We start from the raw sequence: 14,165 nt of genomic DNA, 5'->3' as shown, positions 1-14,165 counted from the left end.
CAGTTCCCTGACCCCAATCGCCACCTCTTCACCATGGACGTCCAATCCCTCTACACCTCCATCCCCCACCAGGATGGTTTGAGGGCTCTCCGCCTCTTCCTTGAATAGAGGCCCGAACAATCCCCATCCACCACTACTCTCCTCCATGTGGCTGAACTTGTTCTTTCACTGAACAATTTCTCCTTAAACTCGTCTCATTTCCTCCAAATAAAAGGTGTGGCTATGGGTACCCGCATGGGCTCCAGTTATGCCTGTCTCTTTAAGGGGTATGTGGAACATTCCTTGTTCCAATCCTACTCAGGCCCCCTCCCACAACTCTTTCTCCGGTACATCGATGACTGCTTCAGTGCCACTTCATGCTCTTGTCTGGACCTGGGAAAATTTATTAATTTTGCTTCCAATTTCCACCCCTCCATCATTTTCACATGGTCCATCACTGACACTTCCCTTCCCTTCCTTGACCTCTTTGTCTCAATTTCTGGTGATACACTGTCCACCAATATTCATTACAAGCCTACCGACTCCCACAGCTACCTCGACTACAGCTCCTCACACCCCGCTTCCTGTAAGGACTTCATCCCATTCTCTCAGCTCCTTTGCCTCCGTCGCATCTGTTCTGATGATGCCACTTTCCAAAACAGTTCCTCTGACATGTCTTCCTTCTTCCTTAACCGAGGTTTTCCACCCACGGTCGTTGACAGGGCCCTCAACCTGACCGGCCCATCTCCCGCGCATCCGCCCTCACACTTTCCTCTCCCTCCCAGAACCATGATAGGGTCCCCCTTGTCCTCACTTATCACCGCACCAGCCTCCGCATTCAAAGGATCATCCTCTGCCATTTCTGCCAACTCCAGCATGATGCCACCACCAAACACATCTTCCCTTCACCCCCCTGGCGGCATTCTGCAGGGATCGTTCCCTCTGGGACACCCTGGTCCACTCCTCCATCACCCTCTACACCTCAACCCCCTCCCATGGCACCTTCCCATGCAATCGCAGAAGGTGCAACACTTGCCCCTTTACTTCCCCCCTCCTCACCGTCCAAGGGCCCGAACACTGCTTTCAAGTGAAGCAGCACTTCACGTGCACTTCCTTCAATTTAGTCTACTGCATTCGTTGCTCCCAATGCGGTCTCCACTACATTGGAGAGACCAAAAGCAGACTGGGTGACCGCTTTGCGGAACACCTTCAGTCTGTCCGCAAGCATGAACCAGACCTCCCTGTTGCTTGCCATTTTAACATACCACCCTGCTCTCATGCCCACATGTTCGTCCTTGGCTTGCTGCAATGTTCCAGCGAAGCTCAGCGCAAACTGGAGGAACAGCATCTCATCTTCCGACTAGATACTTTATAGTTTTCCGGACTTAATATTGAGTTCAACAACTTTAGATCATGAACTCTCTCCTCCATCCCCACCCCCTTTCTGATCCCCCCTTTTCCAATAATTTATAATTTTTTATTTTATATATATTTTTCTTTTCCCACCTATTTCCATTATTTTTAAATGTATTTCCATCCATTGTTTTATCTCTACCTTTTAGCCTATTTCGATCCCTTCCCCCCACTCCACCCCCACTAGGGCTATCTGTCACTTGCTCGTCCTGCTTTCTACCCTTAATGTCACCATTAGCACATTCCTCAGCTCATATCACCACCATCAACACCCCTTTGTCCTTTTGTCTATGACATCTTTGGCAATCTCTTTGCCTCCTCCTATCAATGGCCCTCTATCCAGCTCTACCTGTCCCACCCCACTCAACCAGTTGATAAATAATGTGTTTTGGATAAATTTATTTTATAGGTATTTTCACTGTTTTGCTTTAAATAAAAAGAGAATTTTAGTTATTTTGATAGAAGATTGACTGCCAGCTGCCCATTATTGTGTACAAAATCTGCAGCTATATGAGATGTGTGCTTCAAATGGCAATACAGTGGTAGTCTCAGGCCCAGTTTGTCATTAGAGCAATGCCTTTCTTGACATGACTTTCTTCAAAGAAATAAATATATTTTTTCTCATAGCGAACATCCAATCAATAAAAGAGATATTGTGTCTCTCGGGATCAGATCTACAGAGACTCACTAAACTGTCCAGTTCTGATGTGCGGTATTTGCATAAAACCGTTGCAGCAGTCGTAAAGAGTGATCCAGTAGTAACAGGTGCGTAAAAAGTACAATGTTGCCTAAATCGTTGCAGGATCTGAAATCGTATACCAACATAACATTTGAAGTCATCTTAAGTATAATTTTTAACAGTAACTCGCACATCTTTGTAAAACTCTGATGTATTGATGTCTTATAATGAATCTTTTAAAGTTAAGTGCAATTTAGGCTTCAATTAAATATTTTGGATGAACAGACTTTCTACATAACGTTTTAGCTGGAATCTTAAGATTTATTACACTTAAAAATTGGTAAACTCTAAGTTTTATAGATTTTGACTGTAATGCATATATAATTTCTGTCCCACATTTTATGAATGTGCCATTATAGAGAAGATAGTGACAAGAGCCATTCCAGAGCTTGTATATGAGTTATTGAGTTCATCTTCATTGGAAGAAAGAAGATTGAGGGAATTATGATTTAAGTCTTCTACAGTGCTGAGACTTGGATAATATTTGTAAATCGAAATTGTTACCCTGAAAATGAAAACGCAAAACTTAGGAAGCCAGGTAGCATGTAAAAGCGTATGTCTGTATCATATTGAGCCGTACATATAAGGCTCAATCCATAGGCAACACTCCGGTCGTTAGTCTCTGCTGGTGTGGCAGTTAGTGTGCTACAATTAATCTGTTTGTACCTAAGCAAGGCAGGGCAAATCCTGATTGCTTTCCAGTGAACCTCTACATGGATGTCAGATGAGAAATGGGTTGGGCCCAGCTTTATTGTTCCTTGTTGTTCAGTTGGCTCCTGAAACTCATCATGGAGGGTCATGCATTAAGGTCAGCCACTGGGTGTGATATGGGCAGTCAGTGCATTTGAAATTGTGCTCCAATAGGAGTCAGCATCCTCAAGACTGAGGAAAGAAAATGGGAGGCAAAAGCATGAAAAAGAGGAAGGAAACAAAATTATAGATAAAACATTAGATTTTTCCTATTACAGTAGTGGGTTTGTGGATTGGACACCCAGCAATAGCAGTTTATTAGCTCTTTTGGGATAGGGAGTGCAGAGGTTTGTCAAATAGGTATAGACTGGGGTCATCAGGTACTCCATGAAGGACTTAGGTTCCTGTACAAGAAAAGTTGCAGAGGGAGAAGAGGGTGGTTATCAGAAAGGTAGCAAAGTTGCTGAATAGTGGAGATGGTGTGAGATCGGGTGAATAATTTGGATGATTTATCATCAACCAGGCAGCCAAGAATTTATTGCATTTGAACATATTAACAAACTTCACCACAGAATGGTTTGCACTTGCAATTTAGATATAATAATTTCCTGATTTCATAAGCAAGTTGTTTCTTTCTTTAAATGCAAGTTCATTCTTTTTTCCTCAAATGGGTTATTGAGAGCCCTCAAGGGTGAGAATGTTAGCTGGCAAGTTATATTTTCTTTTAGTCTTGCACACCTTCCAATGACAATGTGAAGTGTGACATTAGTCAATGCACAGTGACTGTCTGCTTTCCTGCCTATTCTAGTAAATGACGTAAGGCAGTGTAAGTAACAAGAAAGGGCAAGAAAAGGCTTTGAATTATAGGGAAAGGAAAAAAAATAAAATATTCCAATGTATGTGCTCTAAGTCTTAAAGCAGATATATGTACACTCACTTTCAACTGTAAATTATGTTTAAGCTTTTGTTTCCAACAAATATTTGTAAGTGCTTAAAATTGTAATTTTGCATGTACAACAAAATAAGCTTTTTGTTGTCTGTTGTCTTTGTCAGCCCTCCAGATGTATAATGGAGAATGTCCTTTTCCGACCCAGAACCGAAAACTTAGCATGGGCTGCCCAGTACTGGACTTACTACTTGGAGGTGGAATTCCATTAATGGGAATTACTGAAATTGTTGGAGAGAGTTCAGCAGGGAAGACACAAATCTGCATGCAGTTGTGCCTGTCTGTACAGTTCCCAAGTAGCTATGGTGGACAAGATGCAGGTAAAACAAAAACCAGCTTATATTTCATCTCATTTCTCTATTTCCTTAGATCTGATAAAGAGTCATACGGACTCGAAATGTCAACTATGTTCCTTTCTGCAGATTCTGTCAGACCTACTGAGTTTTTCCAGCTATTTTTGTAACTGTTTTGGTCGTATGGTTTACTCAGTCTTCTACAAGTTAGATTATTGAGCTATGAAGAGAGGCTAAAGAAGATAAATCTATTCTTGCAGGACTGTAAAGAATTAATAGAGGGAGACAAAATTGTGATTCAGATTAACAGAAAATTTTAAATCCTTTCACTTCTTCAAGATATACAATTAATTGTTTTTTGAAGTGCAGTTACTGGTGTCATGTAGTCAATCACAATGGGCTAAAAATTTGATTAGGCCTATTGTGAGACATGAGGATTGTGATGTGCAATTACCATACAATCAGTCCAGTTGCTGCCTGCTCGACAACATGATTCCAGTGGGAAGTGTAGTGCTGACTAGCGGCACACTCAGCAGGGTTCGCAGATGCGTGTGCCATTAGCATCATGTATGGCTAGCCTGAATCCCTTAAAGACAGTCTGTCTCCCCTGTGTACTCAGGCTTCAGCAATTGCTGGAATAGTCTTGGAAAGTCTTTGATGGAATCAAAAAGACTGAAAATAGAGCAACAGTACAGAGAGAGGGCTTCCAGGTTCTTTGCAGTGCTGTAGGCCTTAGTCTAAGAGGTTAAAAGGTGAAGAGAGGCCATATTTTCACAGGGGACCAAGAGGTCCCTCAAGGCTTACTCTCCAAAGGGAATGGGAGCAGTTAGCCAGGGAGGTGAATTCTTGACCCTGGTCCCGAGGAGTTGGTTACAATGGCACAAAAAGTTCATAAACTCAAATGGGTGGTCAAGGTCAGTTAATGTATCTTCAAATGCCATATGCTACCCACTGGATCACCAGCCCCTCATGCTACTCGATGCACCACATACCCATTACTCATCTGTCAGGGATCAGGACTCAGGCTTAGCAATCAGATGCTGCATATCTCTCACACTTGCCAATGCTGCCAGCCTCACACTGCCTCACACATCTCTCACAGCTTCAACATACCTCCAGCTATGCAGCACATCACCCAAACACATTGCAACACACTCAATGACATTCTTCTCTCTCTCTTGCACGTCCAACCACAGGGAGTGGCAAAGAACGTACGAAATAGGAGCAGTAGGCCACTCGGCCCCTCGAGCCTTCTCCACCACCCACTATGATCAGGGCTGATATGTTTGTGATTTGAATTCCACGTTCCCATCTACCCCCAATAACCTTAGATTCTTGTTAGACAAGGGAATCAATCTACCTCCGCCTTTAAAATATTCAATGACCCTGCCTCCACCGCCTTCTGAGACAGAGTTCCAAAGTCTCACAACCCTCTGAGAGAAAAAAATTATCACCTCGGTCCTAAGAGGGCAACCTTTAATTTTAAAACAGTGCCCCCTAGTTCTGAACTCCCTCACAAGAGGAAACATCCTTTCCACATCCACCTTGTCAATATTGTTCAGGATCTTATATACTTCTTTGAAGTCACCCCTCACTCTTCTAAACACCAGTGGAAACAAGCCCAGTCTGTCTAACCTATCCTCAAAAGACAAACTGCTCATCCCAGGTATCAATCTAGTAAACCTCCTCTGAACCACCTCCAATGCATTCACCTTCCTTAAATAAGGAGACCAAAACTGCGCACAATATTCGAGATGTGGCCTCACCAATTCCCTGTATAACTGAAGCATAACATCTGTTATGTTCAATTCCTCTCATAATAAAGGATAGCATTCCATTAGCCTTCGTGATTACTTGCTGTACCTGCCTACTAATTTTTTGTGACTCATACACTCGAAAACCTCGATCCCTTTTCAGCTTGGAATTTTGCAGCCATTCTCCGTTTAAGTAATACTCTGCTTATTCTTCCCGCTAAAGTGAACAACTTCACATTTTCCCACATTATACTCCATCTGCCACATTTTTGCCCGCTCACTCAACCTACCTATATCCATCTGCAACCTTCTTATGTCCTCAACCAGTGGGGGACCAGTTTGCCTGCATCACTTGAGCCCTTTGGAGGAAACGGTGCTCTGTGTTATATTGATTGAGGCAATTGCATCCAGCAGTGCTGAGAACATTCAGGATGTTCCTGCCTTATACGTCTTCTGAAATCCCACTTACACCTCAAACTGCTTATGTGGCATGAAGTGCAAGCTGCAGATAGTGCAAACATGAACATCTTGCTTTCCATCTCACATCAACCCTCCCCTTCTGCACTTCTGCTTTTAAATATCCAAGATTTGACACCTGGCCTGTCAGTGCAGCCTCATGTATGGTGCAAACAGCAGCAGACCTCTGAAGAGGCTCTGTAACTTGCAGGATCTTGTAGTTGCAGCCAGCAGCTCAGATTCTGGCACTTACACATAAGTTAGGGTGTAGTATAGATTCAGGATCAGCATGTGATGAATCACTGAGCAAGACTGAGCTGCAGCCAAGCTGGGGGGAAAGATTAGTGCATGTGTTGACTCCCCAGGGAGAGAGGTCACACATGAGTTCTTTTGCAGAGGACTCTGAAGAGAGCATCGATGGGACAGCACACAGAACATGCTGATGGGCATGCACACAAAGATGCTTGGTACAATGGCAGGCCTTTTAGAAAGCCTTTTGTCACTAATAGGAAGCATGGAGGAGTCTGGTTCCAATTTGGCATAGGGTTTCATGCAGAGTGTGGAGTCCATCGTTTCCAGCCTGGAAGTGGTGGCCAGCTCCATGACAGCACTTGTGGACACAAATATGATGCAGCATCTGATGCCCGATGTCTCAACATCCATTGCAGCACAAGCAAAAGTCACCAATGTCTCAGTGTTGCAGAAGAAGCTCAGAATGGGGTCATGAGGTCCATGCTTGTGCCATGCAGGCTCATTCTGCTACCATCATAGCTGCAGATACTAATGCTCAACGCGGCATGCAGGCTTGCATCACAGTCCAGCAATCATGTTCAAGTAGATGACTGGGATTGCTGAGGTGCCAACCTAGGGGAATGGCAGTGACTCTGGTTCACCCCTACTGTTGGTTTCAGCCAATAGTGCCTGCACCATTGTTAATCCTGCTAGCCTGGCACAGCCGCATGCTCATCTGTCCATCTGTCTGCTTCTCACTGATAAGAGAGAAGAGGAAATCCTCTATCCTTCTGTACAGGGTCTTTGTCATCTCCCTGATGCAGCGATGCACTGTGAAGTGCCGGAAATATTGCCTGCTTCTGCTGGTATAGAAATTGAGGACTGTCGAGCTTCTCAGAACCACTGGTGATGTCCTCATCCTGCAGTATGGCTCTGGGTCCAGTTATGTGGCACAGTTTAGTGACCACCTTCTTGATGAAGTGTAACTACCACAGACACTGCTGGCAAAAGTAGAGGTGCTCTGTGAAGACTCTTGATAGGTACAGCCTTCTATTCAGAGCTCTCCGCTTCTTGCTTTCCCTGTGTAGACCTCCCCCCTCTCTGCTGCCTGTACATCATGTCCCTACCATGATGCACCCAAGACAACAGCAATAGCCCCGTTACTGAAAACAGGCCTTCTCCTGACAGGTCTTCCAACTCCTCTGATCTCCTTGTCAAAATCCAGCATCGTTTCATTGTGAGTCCAATGACTTTTCCAAATTCCTCTAATAACACTCCACACTGTACTTCCACTCACTCTGAAGCAGCAAAGAAAAGTCAAAAGTATCTCGCCAGGAAACCCCATACTGATGGCTTTTAAGTGCTAGTTGTGGAGTGGGGTGGGGTGTCCCTTGTTCAGCTGGGAGAGTTTGAGAGAGCATTAATATGACCTGCAAAGTCCAAAATTGCAGGTCATGCACCAAATCAGCTTTAGTTGCTGTTCAGTGTCATGATCCTCCCATTCTGCAGGCTTCCAATGCATGTATGGCCTGACTGTGCTAGCACATGTACAACCATTGTGCACCCTGCAGGCCACACCAGAAGTGGACAGAAGCAGTCTGGCTGACATTTTTGGAATTCTGGGTTTCTGAAGTCTGGCACAATGGAGCTGATTTTTACTGCCAATCTCTTTTTATAGAATATAGGTCTGCCCAGAAATTACTCCTTATTTCAAATTTCTTGCTCCTTAGTGGACCACTTCAGTGATGTCTATTATGGGAACTTTCCCAGAGCAGCTCCATTGTACAATGGGATGACCTAACTTCAAATCAGTCTTGAGTGCTGCTCTAGTAGAAAATCATGTTACAGATTGGAAATTATACATTTTCAAAGCTGTAACATGGTTTCCAGGATTTTCCATCTCCAGAGTGACCCAGGCTCGTTTGAAGTCATGTTCCCATCTCATTTGGAATGGAGCTATTCCAGGGCGCTCAGGGATGCTTCTTGTACTTCATGTCAATGAAATGACCTAATCAAATGTCTTCATTTTGGCAAGAAAATTGACTTTTTATTAGAACTTTTGAAATTTAAAACATATTATCTTTATCAATAGGACAGTACTTTGAACTGAACTACCCTCCATAGACCTTCCTTGACTTTCAAAGACATAATTCATTTTTTTAAGTAATTAATTGTTAATATAGCTGTAGGCAGGAGGCACAAGCTAAACTTAAATCTTTCATAAAGGATTGAGTTCATGAATGGATTGTCCCCTAGGATCGTGATGATGGTCAGGTTAAACACTTGAAGAAAAATTGTTCCATGAATTAAGGGATAGGAATTTGATGTACTTAAATTGAAAAACTGTCAGCTTTGTTCCTTAAATATGAGTGGCCTTTACTTGTGTTTTTTTTTAAACCTTTTTTCTCTTGAAATATTGATTATAAACCAATGAGAGATTATCCAAGAAAAGTTACTATTACCACTTCCTCTACAAGCATATAACTCTTGGGAGTGCTGTCGATCAGAGTGAATTGAAAATAATTATGGTGTTTATGGTAATAAAAATTATTCCAACAAATGTAATCAGTTGTGTGAGTTCAGCATAACAATCTTTATAACAGTCAAACATGATAATCTTCCAATTTTTTTCCTTCAACTTTTGCTTTTATTTTTCTTTTGTTATTTAGGAGTTTTGGGAAATGTCCACTAGTTTGCTTCCCCACCCCATCACCCCTTTTGATCTTTTTGAACATCTTATCTTTCTAGGAGCTGTGTATGTTTGTACAGAGGATACTTTTCCAAATAAACGTTTACAGCAACTGATTGCCTTTCAATCCATGTTACGAGCTGATGTGCCTGCTGACATTGTCAACAACATTAAGTTTGGTAACAACATCTTTATTGAACATGTTGCAGATGTGGTGAGTTTAACATCAAAAAATAAACCCTTTACCTGTAATATTTTCCATGCACAAAAAAATTCTCATAAACATATACTCGTGTAAAAGTTGAGTTTTTGATTAGGGGGTCGACTTATACCTGTGTAATATTTTCAAAGGGTTGAAATCCATGCCAGTTCTGGGGAACTGCTGATAATAACCCTGTCTCAGTGGTTCCTGGCCATGGTTCTGCATTCAGCAGGGAACTGCTGTCCCAGGCTATCTATTTCTGACTACTTAAATGAGAAAAGAGCAATTGTGAAAAAAGACTTATTAGACATTTCTGCCAACCCCACTCCTAAAACTAGCACAAGGTGTATGGGAAAATTAAGGATTTTGGGGCCAAAAGTTAGGGGTCGACTATTACTCTTAGTATATACAGTACTGAAGTATAATAAAGGTTAATTTGAAGAAATCTATTTACTGTATCACAGTAGGTTAAAGTATGCTATATATGTATAAGGAAACAAACAGGTTACCATTTACCATTTGCACTTGTGAATAAGTGTGCATGGGATACAAAATTGTACAATTCCTTTTTTAAAAAAAACAAATCTATAGAAATGAATAAGGAAATGATTTTTTTCCTGTGGTAAAGTACAAAATAAGTTCACAATGGAGTCTCTGATGTAAGCTTCATAAAGTTAAACTAATTTTACTTTTAAATCTTTGATCATGAAGTCTTCAAATTGATTTTGTTGTGAATTATTTGAGCTATTTCTTTTTAATAATGCCTGCAATGGGCAGATGATTCAGTGTAGCTAATACATACATATTTGCTTTAGGGTGACAGGTGTAATAATTGATACAACTATTGTTGTTACAAGGTTAAGCATTTCATTGCCAGGTAACCAGTCCCGTTCCTGGAAAAGGTAGACGCAAATGTTTTTACATTGCCCTTGAGGCAGCCTGACTCTGGATTTGCACTGCAAGAATCTCCAGCTGGTTAAATTAGATGTAATACCATTGTAATTCAAGTGTGTACACTTTGCAAAGACTTCTTCAGGATTGATTACATGCTGAATTCAGTTTGACATAGAATTAATAGGGTCAACAAATTATTCAATTGCTTCCTATTGTCCACATTGACTTTGTTGTCTGGAATGACCTTGTTCTGCACATTCTGTAAACGTTTTGAATGTAATTCCAGTATTGAGATCTTTTCTGTCACCAGACTACATCCTCATTCACTGAATCCTCCTTTGTTTGTATTGGAGCAGTTGAGATTGCTGATAGGAAAGATTAAAAGAACTGGTACCCTGTAGTGAATCTCTTAATTAATTGGATGCAAAATGATTACTAGGATGATGTAGCTGCATCTGAGGGTGTACATAATGTACATGTCGATGATTATTTTATTCTTTTGGTGTGCACGTAAAAAGTGATATGTTTGAAAAAGTCAGTCCACTTCTTTATTTGTTTTTGACAGGATTCGTTAAATCACTGCATTAGCAAAAGGTTACCGATATTATTATCACGAGGCTTGATACGCCTGGTGGTGATTGATTCAGTTGCAGCTTTATTCAGATGTGAATTTGGAGCCAGTGATTCCATTGCCAAGGCCAAATGCCTCCAGAAATTTGGAGCTATGCTCCATCAACTCAGCCACCGGTTCAGCAGCCCCATCATCTGTGTCAATCAGGTAATACTTTCCAAACTAACACTTAATGCATATTATTGCTTAAGCACTTACGCACACTTTGGTATTCTTGTATCTCCGAACCTGCAATCTCTACCATCTAGAAGGGCAAGATGCACAAGCTCACAATTACTTCTAAGTTCTCCTCCAAGTCACATATGATGCTGACTCGTACATGTATTGCTGGTTTTATATTGTTACTGTTAAAGTCCTGGAACACTCGCTAACGGCCCATACTGCAGTGGTTCAAGAACTTTCTTCTTTGGGCAATAAATGACAGTCTTCACAGTGACTCCCATGCCTTGAGTGAAATTAAAAAAGTAATATAAATGTTAAGTACACAAAACAATAGACTGCATTTGTTAATACACACCAGTTTTTTTTAATAGAAAATGATCTAGGGTTCTGAAATTTCTTGTTGTTTGTATTACATTTTTAGATGAGATATATGTTAAGTGTAGATAAAATTACTGTATGCATAGCTGTCAAACCATGACAGTCGTTTCAATGCTTTTAAAAAAAGATGATGCAGCTGCTGTACCATTAAACCATCATAGCAGATAAACATAATTTGTAGATTTGATGACTTGGTAATATGTAACCAATAATTTAGGTAAAGAAAATAAAACATGAAAGGATAAACAATCAGTACCTGACCTTGTCCAGTGGAGGCACTGAGCAGAGTCCAGACCCTTCTATCTCAAAGGGTAGGGGTGGTGCTTTTGTTTATTTGCAGGGCTATCTCCATCACCTCTCTTGCCATCAGTGGTAACCATGTGGAGTAAATTGGGTATAAAATATATTTGACCAAGAAAGGTTGGAGTGATCCAACAGAAACTAACTTGGAAGGATTTTTCTGCCCATCTCTTACAGATAGCAGATGCAATAAGTGGCTCTTCTTTGGCTCAGAGTAATTTTGGGTAAGTATAATATATTTTACTAAATGTTTTTATTTGCATATTATGTTATGTATGTGAGAATTAACCATAAGAGATTAAATGGATTAGAGGTGAAAATGGATCGAGGGGTACACGTTCTCAAATCATTAAAAGTAGCAAAACAGGTTAACAAAGCACTGGGTCCATTTCTAGGGGAATAGTATTCAAAAGCAGGGAACTTGCATAGAACCTTGATTAGACAACATTTAGTGTACTGTGCATAATTCTGGTCTCCATATTACAAAGGATAAAGAAGCACCAGAGAGTGCAAAAAGAATTACAATAATATCAGAACTGGGAGGATAAAACTATTAGGGAAAAACTGAACAGGCTGAGGCTCTTTTCTGCAGAAAGGAGATGACTGGGAGGTGACCAGATGGATCTACAAAGTTATGAAGGGGTTCTGTAGAGTAGACATATACAAAGTCTTTCAACTTCTCGGGGAGGCCACAACCAGGGCCATAAATATAAGATAGTCACTAATAAATCCAATAAGGAATTTAGGAGAAATTTTGTACTCGGAAGGTGCTACAAATGTGAATCTCATTGGAGTGGCTGAGGCGATTATCATCGATGCATTTAAGGGAAGTTTGTATTTGAGGAAGAAGGGTATGTTGATGAGGTGAGATGAAACCAGGTGGGAGGAGGCTTGTGTGGAGTATAAACACCTACATAGATATGATTGCCCAAATGGCCTGTTTCTGTGCTGTAAAATCCTATGTAATATGGAGATCTAGGGATTGTTAGTCAATATTAGTCAACTTGAGTGAATATAGATAATAGCTGTTATCCCTTTCAAATTGCACTTAAAACTTGTTTTCTAAATACCCCTGTACTTAAAACCACTTCAGATGTTTTTGATATCTCGACCAGAGAGTTAGAGTTTGAATTGAAAAAATATTAGCAGCTTGCTCTGCCATAAAGTGAGAAGATTCATAATTACAACTACAAATTCTCACATACAACAACAATATAGTACTTTTAACTTAGTCAAATGTCCCAATGATCTTTAAAGGAGTGTTACAAAATTTGATACCGAGCCACTTAAGGAGATATTGGGACAGGTGACCAACAGCTTGGGTCAAAGAGAGAGGTTTTAAAGAACAACTTATAGGAGGTAGCTAGGCTTAAGGAAGGAATTAGAGCCTAGGGCCCAGGCAAGTTGTCGGCATGGCTGCCAATGGTGAATTGATTCAAATAGGGAAGGACAAATCTTCATGCGACGCTAGGTGGGAATATAAGCTGTGAGGACATGAAAAGGCTGCAAAAAGATATAGGTAGGTCAAGTGTGTGGATAACAAAGTGGCAGGCGGAGTACAATATGGTGAAGTGTGATAAGACTAAGAATATTAATATTAAGAATGGTAAGAATAGAAAAGTAATATTTTTTAAAACATGCAAAACTTTTAAATGTTGTTCAGAAAGACTTTGGTGTACTCGTACAAGGAACTCAAAGTTAGCATGTAGGTTAACAAGCAATTAGGAAGGCGAATGGCATGTTAGCACTTTTTGCAAACAGAATAGAGTACAAGAACAAGGAAGCCTTGCTACAGTTGTATACAGCTTTGGTGAGACTTCAGCTGGAGTGCTGTGTGCTGTTTTTGTCTCCATTTCTAAGTAAGGATAAGCTTGCATTGGAGGTAGTACAGCGAAGATTTACTAGATTGGTTCTTGGGATGAGATGGTTGTCATATGATGATAAGAGGCTGGTAAAATTTGAGTATAAACTCTCTGGAGTTTAGAAGAAGGAGTAGATTTCATTGAAACATACAAGATTCTGAAAGGGCTTGACAGGGTAGACACAGGTAGTTGCCCTGGCTGGGGAATCTAGAACACACTGGCAGAGCCTTGAGATAAGGGGCTGATTATTTAGAACTGAGATCAGAAGAAATTTCTTTACTGAGGGGTTCTGAGTCTTTGGAATCCTCAACACCAGAGAGTTGTGGATGCTCCATGATTGAGTATATTCAAGGGTAGGATAGATAGATTTTTGATCTTTCAGGGAATTAACAGATATGGGAAGTGGATAGGAAAGTGAAAATGAGGCAGAAAGTTATCCATGATCATAGTGAATGAATGACAGAGCAGATTTGAGGGGCCATATGGCTTAATCCTGTTCCTATTTATGTTATGTTGAAGGATTGTAGGACAGGAAGAAATTACAGA

The 14,165-nt window shown here is 40.9% G+C and overlaps 1 protein-coding gene across 1 annotated transcript in view; it reads left to right on the top strand.

The window, feature by feature from the left end:
* The window catches only part of xrcc3 (X-ray repair complementing defective repair in Chinese hamster cells 3), a 29,351-nt gene that overhangs the window by 4,392 nt on the left and 10,794 nt on the right, over positions 1-14,165 (top strand). The window contains exons 2-6 of the mRNA XM_078562441.1: positions 2,020-2,157; positions 3,875-4,087; positions 9,250-9,404; positions 10,852-11,064; positions 11,935-11,981. Coding sequence (XP_078418567.1) covers positions 2,020-2,157; positions 3,875-4,087; positions 9,250-9,404; positions 10,852-11,064; positions 11,935-11,981 — 766 coding nt within the window. The remainder of the gene's footprint in view (positions 1-2,019; positions 2,158-3,874; positions 4,088-9,249; positions 9,405-10,851; positions 11,065-11,934; positions 11,982-14,165) is intronic.

Source organism: Cetorhinus maximus, chromosome 18, assembly GCF_964194155.1.
Source record: "Cetorhinus maximus chromosome 18, sCetMax3.hap1.1, whole genome shotgun sequence".
Classification (NCBI taxonomy): domain Eukaryota; kingdom Metazoa; phylum Chordata; class Chondrichthyes; order Lamniformes; family Cetorhinidae; genus Cetorhinus; species Cetorhinus maximus.
Note: the sequence above shows the minus strand (reverse complement) of the source record. Positions and strands in the feature narration are given on the sequence as shown.